We start from the raw sequence: 13933 nt of genomic DNA on the forward strand, positions 1-13933 counted from the left end.
GAGTGTAAAGGGTTGTAATAGGTATTTTGCATGATTAAGTATTATCTCATGAATACCTGAAGGGAGCAATTGTGTATTTACAAAGCACATAAAATAATGATACACTGCATTACACTTATGCAGCCACGTGTAAATGGATTTTCCATTGTCAGCATTACTAAATGTGTGTTTCTATTATTATTTTTTATACTTTATTGTGGATATTTTAAGTTTACTCTGAATAAACATGCAGTTGACAAATTATTGGACACTTTTAAAGAATGATAGTTATTCTATGTTATACATATAATGTAACAATCTATAACCCAAGGCAAAATTGAAGATTGATTAAAGACAAACCACTGCCAAGTTGAAGTTGCCAAGAAAAGTTTGATCTTGCCTAGCTCCTGTGTTTTCAGCTACAGAATGCTGTTCCATCTGGTGGCTATTGTGTGAAGCACAACAAATTAATGTATATTTCAATAAGCACGCATGCAGGGAGCACCTTGTTCACACATGACAAATTGTGTTAACAACTTTGCAGTTTTTGGAATCAGTGGAAAGCAACACAAAACAAACAATACTAAACAGTCAAACCTGCTAAAATTCACCAATCTTATATTAGCACTTTGGCAGACATTTTTGGTGTTTTTAGCTTGTCAGCTGAAGTTGTAATGTACATAATAGGGTTATAGGAACAAGTATTTCTATAATCTATTAAAGTGATAATATAGAGCAGTGTGAAGAACTGTAGACTGTGCAAATGTAGCACAGAAACTGCCGCTGTTCCTGTCGCATACAAATTCTCAATATGTCATGAAACATGAGTTCAATTTATATTTATTGGAATTTACATTAATACAGATGTCTGAAACATAGTTTGTTACCTGCAACAATTCCTTAGCTGACCCTCTTCGGTCTACATCCATCTCCAGACAGTGGTTCAGGAAGTCTCGAAACACTGAGGATAGCCGCTCAGGATTTTGTAGCTCTGGAGTGCCGTTTGTTGCAATTAAATATAGGGCCTATCAAAAGGGAAAAACATTAATGTATAATTATAGAACAATAATTATAATAAATAAATGTAACACTGTAAACGAAGACTAATTTCACACACACACACACACACACACACTGTTTTCTTGCCTTTGTGCGTCTCATGAGGCTTAAAACGGCAAAAGACCTACGCTGCAACATTTATTTTTAATAACTGGCAAGTTATTCCGTTTATCCGGGGTTTAGGATGACCCAGGGTTAAAAATTTCAAGTGTGAAAAGCCCATAAGTGAAAATGGCATATTTTCTTAGCGACAGATGCTAAGAGCAAATAGCAATAGTTTCTAGTTACACTATGTGCAAATTATATTATCAGATTGTATTTAAAATGTAAAAAATAGTAATATTTTCTTTGCTTGCAATAACAGTAACAGTAATTAGATGCTATTTATACTAGTATATGGTATAGTGGCAGATATTTGCACCCCAAAATACCTATTACAACCCTTTACACTCAATATGCAACAAAAGCATATTGAGTGTAAAGGGTTGTAATAGGTATTTTGCATGATTAAGTATTATCTCATGAATACCTGAAGGGAGCAATTGTGTATTTACAAAGCACATAAAATAATGATACACTGCATTACACTTATGCAGCCACGTGTAAATGGATTTTCCATTGTCAGCATTACTAAATGTGTGTTTCTATTATTATTTTTTATACTTTATTGTGGATATTTTAAGTTTACTCTGAATAAACATGCAGTTGACAAATTATTGGACACTTTTAAAGAATGATAGTTATTCTATGTTATACATATAATGTAACAATCTATAACCCAAGGCAAAATTGAAGATTGATTAAAGACAAACCACTGCCAAGTTGAAGTTGCCAAGAAAAGTTTGATCTTGCCTAGCTCCTGTGTTTTCAGCTACAGAATGCTGTTCCATCTGGTGGCTATTGTGTGAAGCACAACAAATTAATGTATATTTCAATAAGCACGCATGCAGGGAGCACCTTGTTCACACATGACAAATTGTGTTAACAACTTTGCAGTTTTTGGAATCAGTGGAAAGCAACACAAAACAAACAATACTAAACAGTCAAACCTGCTAAAATTCACCAATCTTATATTAGCACTTTGGCAGACATTTTTGGTGTTTTTAGCTTGTCAGCTGAAGTTGTAATGTACATAATAGGGTTATAGGAACAAGTATTTCTATAATCTATTAAAGTGATAATATAGAGCAGTGTGAAGAACTGTAGACTGTGCAAATGTAGCACAGAAACTGCCGCTGTTCCTGTCGCATACAAATTCTCAATATGTCATGAAACATGAGTTCAATTTATATTTATTGGAATTTACATTAATACAGATGTCTGAAACATAGTTTGTTACCTGCAACAATTCCTTAGCTGACCCTCTTCGGTCTACATCCATCTCCAGACAGTGGTTCAGGAAGTCTCGAAACACTGAGGATAGCCGCTCAGGATTTTGTAGCTCTGGAGTGCCGTTTGTTGCAATTAAATATAGGGCCTATCAAAAGGGAAAAACATTAATGTATAATTATAGAACAATAATTATAATAAATAAATGTAACACTGTAAACGAAGACTAATTTCACACACACACACACACACACACACACACACACACACACTTTTTTTCAGTAGTTTTCTTTCTTTTCAGCTCATTATATAACGTTTTATGTCCATACTAATAATTTATATTTTTCTTTGTAATTTTAAGGTAAATCTTATTAGTCTTATATGTGCACTTTTACATTTAAACTAATTTTGGATACTAATTTATAAAACTTTTTTTTTTCATTACATCAAACATAATGCATAGATGTATTAATAAACTCTACCATTCATTATTTTTTTCATACACGGTAATACAAATACACTAATAATAATGAACAGTCTACAAATATTACTAAATAAACACATTTCATTCCTTTCTTTTAAACAGTTTATGTCTTCATATAGATGCTTAAAAAAGTATGTCTGTATGAGTCGGTCTGTCTGTGACTGTGTGCTGCTGCTGGTCATCTGATCGCAAACAGCGATTCCGCACTACTACTCATGGTCGGTCCACTAGTAATGGCTGTTATCTGGATTATTTTATATTGAGCAAAAAAACAAAAAAAAACTCTGGCAATATTTGTAACAACTGATATTATGTTTTATATTCATGTCCTTTATAGCCATGTCTAAAAATATTTGACTTTATAAAAATAAATATGTAAAAAATAGAAATAATTAATATTTTTAAATGTTTAATTGGTATTATATTAAAATCAGCTAATAAGGGCATTTAATTTATTTTATAGTGGATGCTACAGGTGGATCAACAAATCTTTGTCTTTATGATAGTTAATTGAAGTTCAAATGGTTTGTTTGCTGTACACACAATTAGAATTTTACCAACAAGAAGCTGCAACCTGCAGAAAATAAATACATATATGAATCCTTTAAGAAGTAATTCACCCAAAACTGAAAATTATATCATCATTTACTCATGTCGTTCCAAACCCAAGTCAAGCAAGTACAGTTGAGCTTCTGTTTAAGCTCGCTGTCATGTAAATATGTGAATAAGAGTCTAAATGAAACCTGTTCATCATATAAAGTGATCAGTTCTCTTCAGAAAATTTGGACTAAACAGCTCAATTCATATGGATTAGTTTTACGATCTCTTTATGAACTTTTTGAAGTGTCAAAGTGGTAGTTGCGTAGACTGTCAATGGAGGGACAGAAATCTTTCCGATTTCCATAAGAATATCTTCATTTGTATTCCGAAGATGAACAAAAGTAAAATCAAATCAAAATTAAATCAACATTTATTTCTAAAGCGCATTTAAAAACAACACATGTTGACCAAAGTGATTTACACTCTCAACATTACCACAAAACAAACAAAAATGAAGAACACACCCAATACAGATCACTACTCAGACTCCAGACCCCTAGCGGCAGGTAAGTAATAGAGTAGAGATGCATTTTCAGCAAGGACTTAAAATAGGGTGACCATATTTTAGTTTTCCAAAAAGAGGACAGTGGGTGCGGGGGTCTGGGGTGTGGTTGGTTGCTGGTTAAAGTAATGCCCAAAGTAGCGCCCAAAGTAGTGCAGTGACCATATCCCAAATATCAACTCAAAATATGTAATTTCCATACCTAAAATAAATATTTTACATTTACAGTCACTGTTATGCATATTGATCATAAACACAGCTAAAAAGCTTCCTACCAGTGGCCATCCTTCACAAAACTTAACATCTAGCACAGTTTTATCACAGAATGCAAAATGTTTAAATACAAGCATTTCAGTCAAATGTAATTTCTGCAACATTTCAAATGGGGAAAATCAACAGATGGTAAGTGTAAAAGTAGCCCAATTCCATCGAAAAAAACCCCAAAAAAACATGGACTTCACAACCCTGCATCCAACACGAGCTGCAGGAGTCAGATTTAACTGATCACGGGTTGAGAGGAGAGATGACTAACAGATCATGCTGGAGGATTTGCTGCTCAACAGATCCTGAGCTCACTGACAAATATCTGATCTTCCTTTACACAGAACGCGCGTGATCGCTACATCGAAAGTGGAAGTATATAAAATTATATGCAATATTAGAATGTTTGCGGGAGTGGGTGGGACTGGACACAAAAATCACGGGAGTGGGCGGTAATGGTCAGAAATTCAGCGGGAGCAGGATTAATAAAACAATCCCTCGCAGGGCTCTAAAACAAAAACGCACACAATGAATGGCGACTGTAGAAAGCAAAAGCCGAATCCCGGACATTTTGGGCGATTTAGAAATCCCGGCCAGACGCAATTTTTTAGGTCTGAAAAGAGGACATGTCTGGGAAAAAGAGGACATATGGTCACCATATTTAAAACATTCCAACGAGTTGCAGGATCTAATATGAGGAGGGAGGCTATTCTAGAGACGTGGAGCTGCCACAGAGAAGGCATGATCCCCGTTAGTCTTTAATTTTGATTTCTGAACATGCAGAATGAGACTCTGAGACGATCTTTGCGGTCTAGCAGCACACTGCCATTGTAACAGGCTAGAAATATACTCTGGGGCAAAACCATGTAACCCTTTAAAAACCATTAGCAATACCTTATATTGCACTCTAAAATCAACAGGCAGCCAGTGCAGAGACTCCAGCACCGGAGATATACTACAGAATTTCCTCGTGCCAGTCAGCAGTCTGGCCACTGCATTTTGCATTAATTGCAACCGATCAAGCAGATTCTTAGACAGCCCCAGATATAAAGAATTGCAATAATCCAGTCTGGATGAAATAAAAGCATGAATCACAGTCTCCAAATCTATAAAAGTCAAGAAACTTCAATTTGGCAATGCCCCTCAGTCTTACGGTTTGAAAAGGCATGAGCATGAGTAAATTATGACAGAATTTTCATTTCTGGGTGAACTATCCCTTTAAATACATATCATCAAGATAGTAGTGTGTTAATCATGGTTAATCACCATTAGCAACAGCATATTTCAGTGTAGTGGCAGTTAATGTTACTGTGTGTTGCTAGTAAATGTTGTCAGCTAATTTAAAGTTCTAATTAACTTGAGTAAATGAGCTTTGGAATGAGCAAAGTGACTGATAAAACTGTCACTTACACTTATTAGATCTTGTACTTGAGCATTCTCAAGCAGGTCAGCCCAGACCGAGCACGGTCCTCTAAGAGGTGTGCTGTCATAGTTAAAGAGTCCAAAAAAAGAGATACTCTACACAGTAGAGAATTTGCTCTTCTCTCAGTCGACTCAAAGTCCCAATCGGGCTAGGTGGTCAAAGATCATGTCCCTGTATGTGCAAACCAATTCCCACAAGTGAGCTAGAATAAGCCAGTTGTCAAGAATAAAAAAGCGAATGCCCACTTCCCTAAGAGGGGCAAGGGCAGCCTCCACGGCTTTCGTGAAGACGCGAGGAGACAGGAACAGCCCAAAGGGAAGAACTTTGTACTAATATGCCTGTCCTTCGAAGGCAAACCGAAAAAACGGCCTGAGTCTTTGAAGGATCGAGACATGAAAGCACGCATCCTTCAGGTCTATTGCTGCAAACCAATCTTGGTACCTTACACTCTAACGTGTTTGAGGGTTAGCAGTCTGAATGGGAGCTTGTGCAGGGCCTTACTCAGCACCCTTAGGTCCAAGATTGGTCTGAGCCCCCCACCCTTCTTGGGTACAATGAAGTAGGGGTTGTAAAACTCCTTCTTCATCTCGGGCAGGGGGACAGGCTTTATCGCGTCCTTCGCCAGAAGGGAGGTAACTTCCGCTCGAAGAACAGCAGCATTCTCACCTCACACTGAGGTAACAGAATGCCACTGAACTTTGGTGGATGCCTGGCAAACTGAATCGCATAGCCGAGCTGAATGGTCCTGAGTAGCTATCGGGAAGTGCCAAGCATCCAGACACCTTGCCAACAGTCTCAGTGGAACTACATTCAACATACCTGGGGCAGGGTTCCCGCAGCTTTGCGGAACAGAAGACACAGTGGCAGAAGACACATGTCCTTCAGGGCGCACTGTGTGCCCTGAAGACACATGTCCTTCAGGGCACACAGTGCCTTGTCCACCAGGTCTGTCAAAGTCACTGACAAATTCAGGAACTGGAGGTCGCCAACATGCGTCATACTGACTCGATGACTGACCTGTTGCATCAGAACATCAGGAGGCAGAGAATCTGCGTCCAAACAGGCTCTGATGCTCAATCTTAGCACCTGGCCGCCGCACATGGGAGCTCCAGAAAGGTTTGTGGTAGGTTCGTGGACGCCGTGCACCAGACACCGGACGCCAGCCGCCCCGCCATCCCAGACCCGAATGGGAGCCCCCCAAACACAGTTCAACCATGCTCCACAGTCGGGAGACACTATGTCCAACTTAAGGCCTATTACATAGGGGTTCTCCCCATTCAAATATGTTGAAAGTGGACGCTTTTCGGGTGGGACCCCTGTTCTGCTTACCTGCCATTCGTCCATTTCCCATACACTTTGGCATGCGGACCCCCATCCCGCATACCTGCCAGTTGTCCATTTCCCTGACCATTCTTGTGCCCTGCACCCATCCCATGAATCCACTATTTGTCCGCTTACCCAAGGTGACCAACTGACCCCCGATGACCACAGCTGACCACTGCCCCGCCCTCGGGACCCCCCCATCCTACGAACCCACTATGTGTCTGTTTACCCACTAAAGTGACAGACTGACCCCTTGACCCCCATTGACCACTGCCCCGACCCCTATCCCACGAACCCACTATTTGTCCACTTACCCACTAAAGTGACAAAATGACCCATTGACCACTGCCAGCAAGTGGGATATATATCCACTTACAGTTTATTGTATGGGATCATTTTAATAGGTTGGTGGGATGATTGTCCACCAAAATACTAAACCGATCCCATTCAATATATTGCAAGTGGGATATGTGTCCATTTGAAATTCATTGAATGGGATCACTATAATAGCTTATTAGGATGATTGTCCAACCAGTCTATTAAACCGATCCCATTGAATAAATTGCAAGAGGACACATATCCCACTTGCAATTTATTCAACGGGATTGCTATTAGTTTAATTGATTGCCTAGCAATCTACATCCCATTTCCAACCTATTAAATGGGCCCCAAACAGGAGTGTTGTGGGCAGAGGACTTTTGGTATGAAACTTGGTACTACTAACTCAGGGGGATCTTATGCAGTGGTGTAATGTAACGAAGTAATAACACTTCGTTACAGAACTTAAGTATTTTTTGGGAGTATCTGCACTTTACTTGAGTTTTTATATTTCAGCCAACTTTTACTTTTACTCCACTACATTTCCTAATATACTTTCACTCCGATACATTTCCCCGAAGCATATTCATTACTTACTACAAAATAGTCAGAAGTCAGAAGAACACGGACTGCAGGAAAGTGGTCTGGCGCTTGCAAGTTAGACTCCTAAAAACACCTATGCTCATGTGCAAACAAGTGCTCACACAACCACGGATGATTTCGTTTTCCACTCTCTGGGGTCTGGGGTGTGCGATATACTGTGCAGTGTATCTTCTGCGATAATATGGTAAGTGTTGTAACGATGTACGATCTGACATTTTCGAGTATATCACCAAATCACACAAACAGAAACAGAGTGCATGCACGTGATTTATTAGTTTATTAAAACTCAAAATTTAAGGCATTCTAAATTGTAGATGATCAGTGGTCTGGCGCTTGCAAGTTAGACTCCTAAAAACACCTATGCTCATGTGCAAACAAGTGCTCACACAACCACGGATGATTTCGTTTTCCACTCTCTGGGGTCTGGGGTGTGCGATATACTGTGCAGTGTATCTTCTGCGATAATATGGTAAGTGTTGTAACGATGTACGATCTGACATTTTCGAGTATATCACCAAATCACACAAACAGAAACAGAGTGCATGCACGTGATTTATTAGTTTATTAAAACTCAAAATTTAAGGCATTCTAAATTGTAGATGGCAAAAACCGCTTCTGTATGCTTTTTATATTTATACAACTTAATATAGTTAACTTAATCTATATCACACAAAGTGCACCATTTTTCTGCAGATATCAGCATGATAACGAATTTAATAATAATTTTATACAAGTTCAGTAAAGTTAGCAATAAGTGACTTACATTTTAGACACAATATTGCTTGTTTTTGCTTCATTTTGCCAACGAAAATAGTTCCAAACAGGGAGGGGTCCAAGATGGCGCTCTGATCAGACACATGTTGATGAGCTCCGCAAATTCAGCTGTTTATTTTGTCTTGTAATGCAGTTAGAAAAGCTTTTGAACTCATAATTTGTACCAGATCACATTTAACCAGTGTTAAATTTGTAGTAGCTGTCAAAATGGGAAAATCCGAGAAAAGAAAAAGTAGGAATGGAACTCAAGCTGCTGCTAATGGTAACAAAACTGCTAATGAGACAAGTCAAGCCTGAAAAGAACTTCTGATGGAGAACATGCATGACTACATGAGCCATGATACTGACTCTGCAGAATTCATGCTGTGTGAGGAAGAATTTCCCTGTTTTCCAGCAAACCCCATGTAAGTCCCCTGCCATCAATCAACGCAAGACCAAGAGCGCTGACACAACTGCCATCCTCTCACAACTTGGGGAGCTTTCGAGGCTGATTAATAATCGTTCGGATGCTTTGGAAAAGATGGTGGGGGAAAACTCACATGTGATCGCTAGTATGAAAGAAACAATCAACGAAAATACCAGACAGATTTCTGGAGTGAAGGATGAGATTTACTTTATGAGTGCCGAAGTTAAAGACTTGAAATTCAAAGTCGGTGCGACTGAGTCACTAGCCAAAAGAGTCGAGTTTAACTGGCATGAACAGGAAAAACGGCTTCTGCACCTTGAAGCTTATTCACGTCTTTGTTGTCTCAGAGTTCATGGGGTCCCTGAAAGTGAGCGAGAAGATATCCGAGGTAAGATCATCGACGTTTGCCTGCAGCTTTCTGCCAGATGCGAAAGACAAACTCCCGGATGCCGTGGATACCGTTCATCACCTGGGTCGAAAACGGCTGAACGACAGCAAGCCCAGAGGAATCATCGTACAGTTTACCTCTCGTTTTCAACGCGACGCGGTCTGGCGTGCTGCTAAGGATTCCATTTTCCTTAGAAATAACAACCTGAAAATATCCGAGGATCTGTCTCAAGCAGATAGAGAATGAAGAAACAAGCTATGGCCCGTCATGGAAAAGGCCAGAAAAGAAAATAAGCGAGCTTATTTTGTGGGTGGAAGGGCATTTGTAGAGGGAGCTGAGATTTTCCCTCCTGAATGACTAAAATAAGTTTCTCATTTATTCTTATCTTTTGACTTTAATATTGCTTCCATCCTTTTGGCTTGTTGGCCCTCTTCGATGTTCTGGACCATCACCAGTTTACAGTTCTTCCCAGGACACTAAAGGCACTCGTCTGGCGGTACTACACTTTTGATTACTATGTAAGACATTTGATACGTTGCCTTTTCACAAGATTTAAATAGTTCTATTCTAGAACGTGTTATAGTTTGGTGGGACATGTAGTTATTGAGACGTTCTAGTATGCATTAGATATGCGTGTTGTCTGGTTTGTATATTACAATACAGTCTCCTCATGACGATCTGGTATTATACTTATGTTCTTAAATTTCTTAAGTATTACTTAAGCATTTCATACTGCATTTTAATATATTTTTCCTATTGTTTGAGTTGTGGTTCTCATCCTTGTGCTCATTTCGTGACCGGTTAAAGTTCTATACAAGAAGTTATTTGTTTTGCTTCTCTAGGTCTATTAAAATTTATTTATTTATTTTTCAGTCACCTTTTTTTCATGTCTTTATCTGTTGTTTCTTTAAATGCTAGAGGGCTAAGAAATCTCACTAAGAGAAAGTCTGTTTTCTTATATCTCAAACAATTTAAATCAGATTTTTGTTTCCTCCAAGAATGTCACTCATCAGTAGAGGATCTTAATTTCTGGAGGTCACAATGGGGACTGGACATATGAATGTCTCATGGTACGACACATTCAGCCGGTGAATGCATTTAAAAAAATCAGTTTAAAGGGAAGGTGTTACTCAGTGCAAGTGACGTAGGTGGATGTTTTATCAGTCTCGTTACTGAAATTTCAAATTTGACTTCTATCCTTGTTTGTGTTTATGGTTATAACCAGCAGAAAGAAAATTAATCCTTTATTAGTCGTTTAGAGGAACATGTGTTAAAATTATTGACTAAATACCCAAATTCCATGCTTATTTTTGGTGGTGATTTTAATGTGGCTTTAGATAGCAGCATAGACAGATGGCCTCCAAAACTCCCTGATAATAGTAGTTTATACTTGAAAATGTTTATGCAAAGATTCTCTTTGATGGATAGTTGGAGAGAGTTGCATCCCTCTCAAAAGATGTTCACATGGAGTAATAACTCTCTCTCCTCCCAGTCCCGAATTGACATGTGGCTTATTTCTAAGGAATTATGCAATACCTCTTCTGACATTTTACCATCACCATTTTCTGACCACAAGAGTGTCTTTATTCGTGCCCATTTCCTTGCTTCTGATGATGTGTGCAGGTTCTGTTCTTACTGGAAACTTAACAATTCCATTCTCTCTTATAGTAAAGTAAAAGATGAAATCAATAAGATAATTCACAAAAATTGGAATAAAGCAAGAGAAGAGAACAGTTACAGCTGCAATTGGGAATTTACTAAATACTAAATTGGCAAATATCGTAGGAAATTTAGTAGTGATGTGGCAAAAAAGAAAAAAATTGATGAAAATACCGTTATATGCAAAATCACTAATATTTTATCTAAAAATATGGATGATTTACTTGATTGTGAAAAAGCAGAATTGGCTGAATTACAGTGCAAATTAGACAACATATATAAACAAAGCTGAAGGGGCGTTTATTAGATCGCGCAGAAAATGGATTGAAGAGGGTGAACAGAACTCTGCATACTTTTTCAGATTGGAAAGACAGCAAGCTAAAAACAACCAAATTCAAAAACTAATGATTAATGGTAATATTAGTGATGACCCAAAAAATATCGCAAAGTTCTGTGCCAAATTTTACAGTGATTTGTATACCTCTAAATTATCCCAACAACATATGAATGACTTCTTTAAATCTTTACCTAATATAAACCAGCTGAGTGACTTAGATAAACATTTTTGTGATGCCTCTATCACACTGAAAGAGATAGAGGAAGCTATTAACTCTTTAAAAGCCAACAAATCCCCCGGAACAGACGGACTCAGCTCAGAATTTTACAAGCTGTTTAGTCATAGTATAGCACCATTCTTGTTAAAGGTTTATGAGGAAAGTATAGAGAAAACATTACTTCCAGCCACATTATGTCAAGGATTAATAACGCTTATCCCAAAATTAAATAAAGATCCCCTCTTAATAGACAATTGGCGTCCAATTACATTATTAAATAATGATTATAAAATAATAGCTTTAGTTCTAGCAAAAAGATTGAAATATGTTTTGTACTCCATAATTTAAGAAACACAATCAGGTTTTATGCAGAAAAGGCACATTTCTAATAATATACGGTTAGTACTAGATATGTTAGATTATTCAGATTTAATAGACAGTGATGGCTTCATTTTCTTTTTAGATTATTACAAAGCTTTTGACACATTGGAACACAAATGTTTATTTCAGGCTCTACAAAAAATTGGCTTTGGCGATGCCTTTTGCAGGATGGTCCAAATGCTGTACATAAATGGAAACAGCTCTATCAAATTAAGTAATGGTACTTCACCTAGATTCTTTTTAAAACGAGGAGTTTGACAAGGATGTCCAGTTTCCCCTTACCTGTTCCTAATTGCAAAGCAGTTCCTTAGCACACATATCAACAATAGTCAGTTAAAGGGTATCACAATTGGCAACACTAAAATAAAAATGAGTCAATTAGCGGACGATACAGCTTTATTCTTGAATGATTCGTCAAAAATTCCACAATTTCTGAAGCTTCAGGATTAAATTTAAACTTTAATAACTGTCAAAAAATAGGGTAACATATCTTAGTATACTAATTACTAAAGATGAATATAGGTGTTCAGCAAACTTTTTTTTTTATGTGGCCAAGTATGGTTACCCATACTAGGAATTAGTGCTCTGCATTTAACCCATCCTAAGTGCGCACACACACAGCAGTGAACACACACACACGTGAACACACACCCAGAGCAGTGGGCAGCCATTTATGCTGCGGTGCCCGGGGAGCAGTTGGGGGTTCGGTGCCTTGCTCAAGGGCACCTCAGTAGTGGTATTGAAGGTGGAAGAGAGCGCTGTACATTCACTCCCCCCACCTACAATTCCTGCCGGACCTGAGACTCGAACTCGCAACCTTTGGGTTACAAGTCCGACCCTCTAACCATTAGGCCACGACTTCCCCACCTAACTTCAAACCAAAAAAAAAAATGCAATTGCTGGTTACAAAGGGATCTGTCACTAAAAGGCAGAACGCTGCTTACTAAGGCAGAGGGTCTGTCTCGTTTGGCCTACGCAACTCAGTCTCTTTTTGTGGATAAGCCCACGTCTAAATTAATTAATGAGGTTTTAATAAAATTCCTATGGAGAAATAAATCTCATTATTTGAGAAAATCAGTCATGTTAAACGCATATAATAATGGTGGTCTGAATTTGATTGATTTTAATTCCCTCAACAATACATTTAAAATTAACTGGCTGAACCAATATCTAGCCAAACCATCTTCTATTTGGAATGTTGTTCCTCAACTTGTTTTTTCACAACTTGGTGGCATTCACTTTCTCTTAATGTGTAATTATGATATATCCAAACTCCCTATCAAACTTTCCAATTTTCATCGACAGGTTCTCTTAGCTTGGGCACTAATTTATAAGCATAACTTTTCACCACAAAGATGTTTTATTTGGAACAATAAGAACATTTTATTCAAGAATAAGTCTCTGTTTTATGATAGTTGGTTCAGTAATGGTTTATTTTTGGTGGAGCAGTTGTTTAAATACAGACAGCACATCACATGTCCCACCAGAGACAGTAATATATTGGATCACTGTTACACCACAATAAAGAATGCATATCACTCTGTCCCACGAGCAGCTTTGGGGCTCTCTGATCACTGTTTAGTTCATCTTATACCGACCTACAGGCAGAAACTGAAATCAGCTAAACCCGTATTAAGGACCGTAAAAAGATGGACTAATGAAGCAGAGCAGGATTTATAAGCTTGTTTTGACCTCACTGATTGGAGCGTTTTTGAAGCTGCTGCCACCGATCTGGACGAGCTCACAGAGACTGTAACATCTTATATCAGTTTCTGTGAAGACATGTGCATTCCTACCAGGACTCATTTAACCTACAACAATGACAAACCATGCTTCGCTGCAAAACTCAGACAGCTTCATCAGGCCAAAGAAGATGCTTACAGGAAGGGG

The 13933-nt window shown here is 38.2% G+C and overlaps 1 protein-coding gene across 1 annotated transcript in view; it reads right to left on the reverse strand.

Annotated features, from left to right (window-relative positions):
- Window positions 1-2081: 2081 nt before the first annotated feature.
- Window positions 2082-13933, reverse strand: part of LOC107693585 (serine/threonine-protein kinase PAK 3-like) — a 68241-nt gene continuing 56389 nt past the window's right edge. Inside the window, exons 11-12 of the mRNA XM_016493027.1 lie at window positions 2378-2515; window positions 2082-2090 (exon numbers count right to left, since the gene is read on the reverse strand). Coding sequence (XP_016348513.1) covers window positions 2082-2090; window positions 2378-2515 — 147 coding nt within the window. The remainder of the gene's footprint in view (window positions 2091-2377; window positions 2516-13933) is intronic.

The sequence above is a fragment of the Sinocyclocheilus anshuiensis genome, unplaced genomic scaffold, assembly GCF_001515605.1.
Source record: "Sinocyclocheilus anshuiensis isolate Anshui unplaced genomic scaffold, SAMN03320099.WGS_v1.1 scaffold1702, whole genome shotgun sequence".
Lineage (NCBI taxonomy): Eukaryota > Metazoa > Chordata > Actinopteri > Cypriniformes > Cyprinidae > Sinocyclocheilus > Sinocyclocheilus anshuiensis.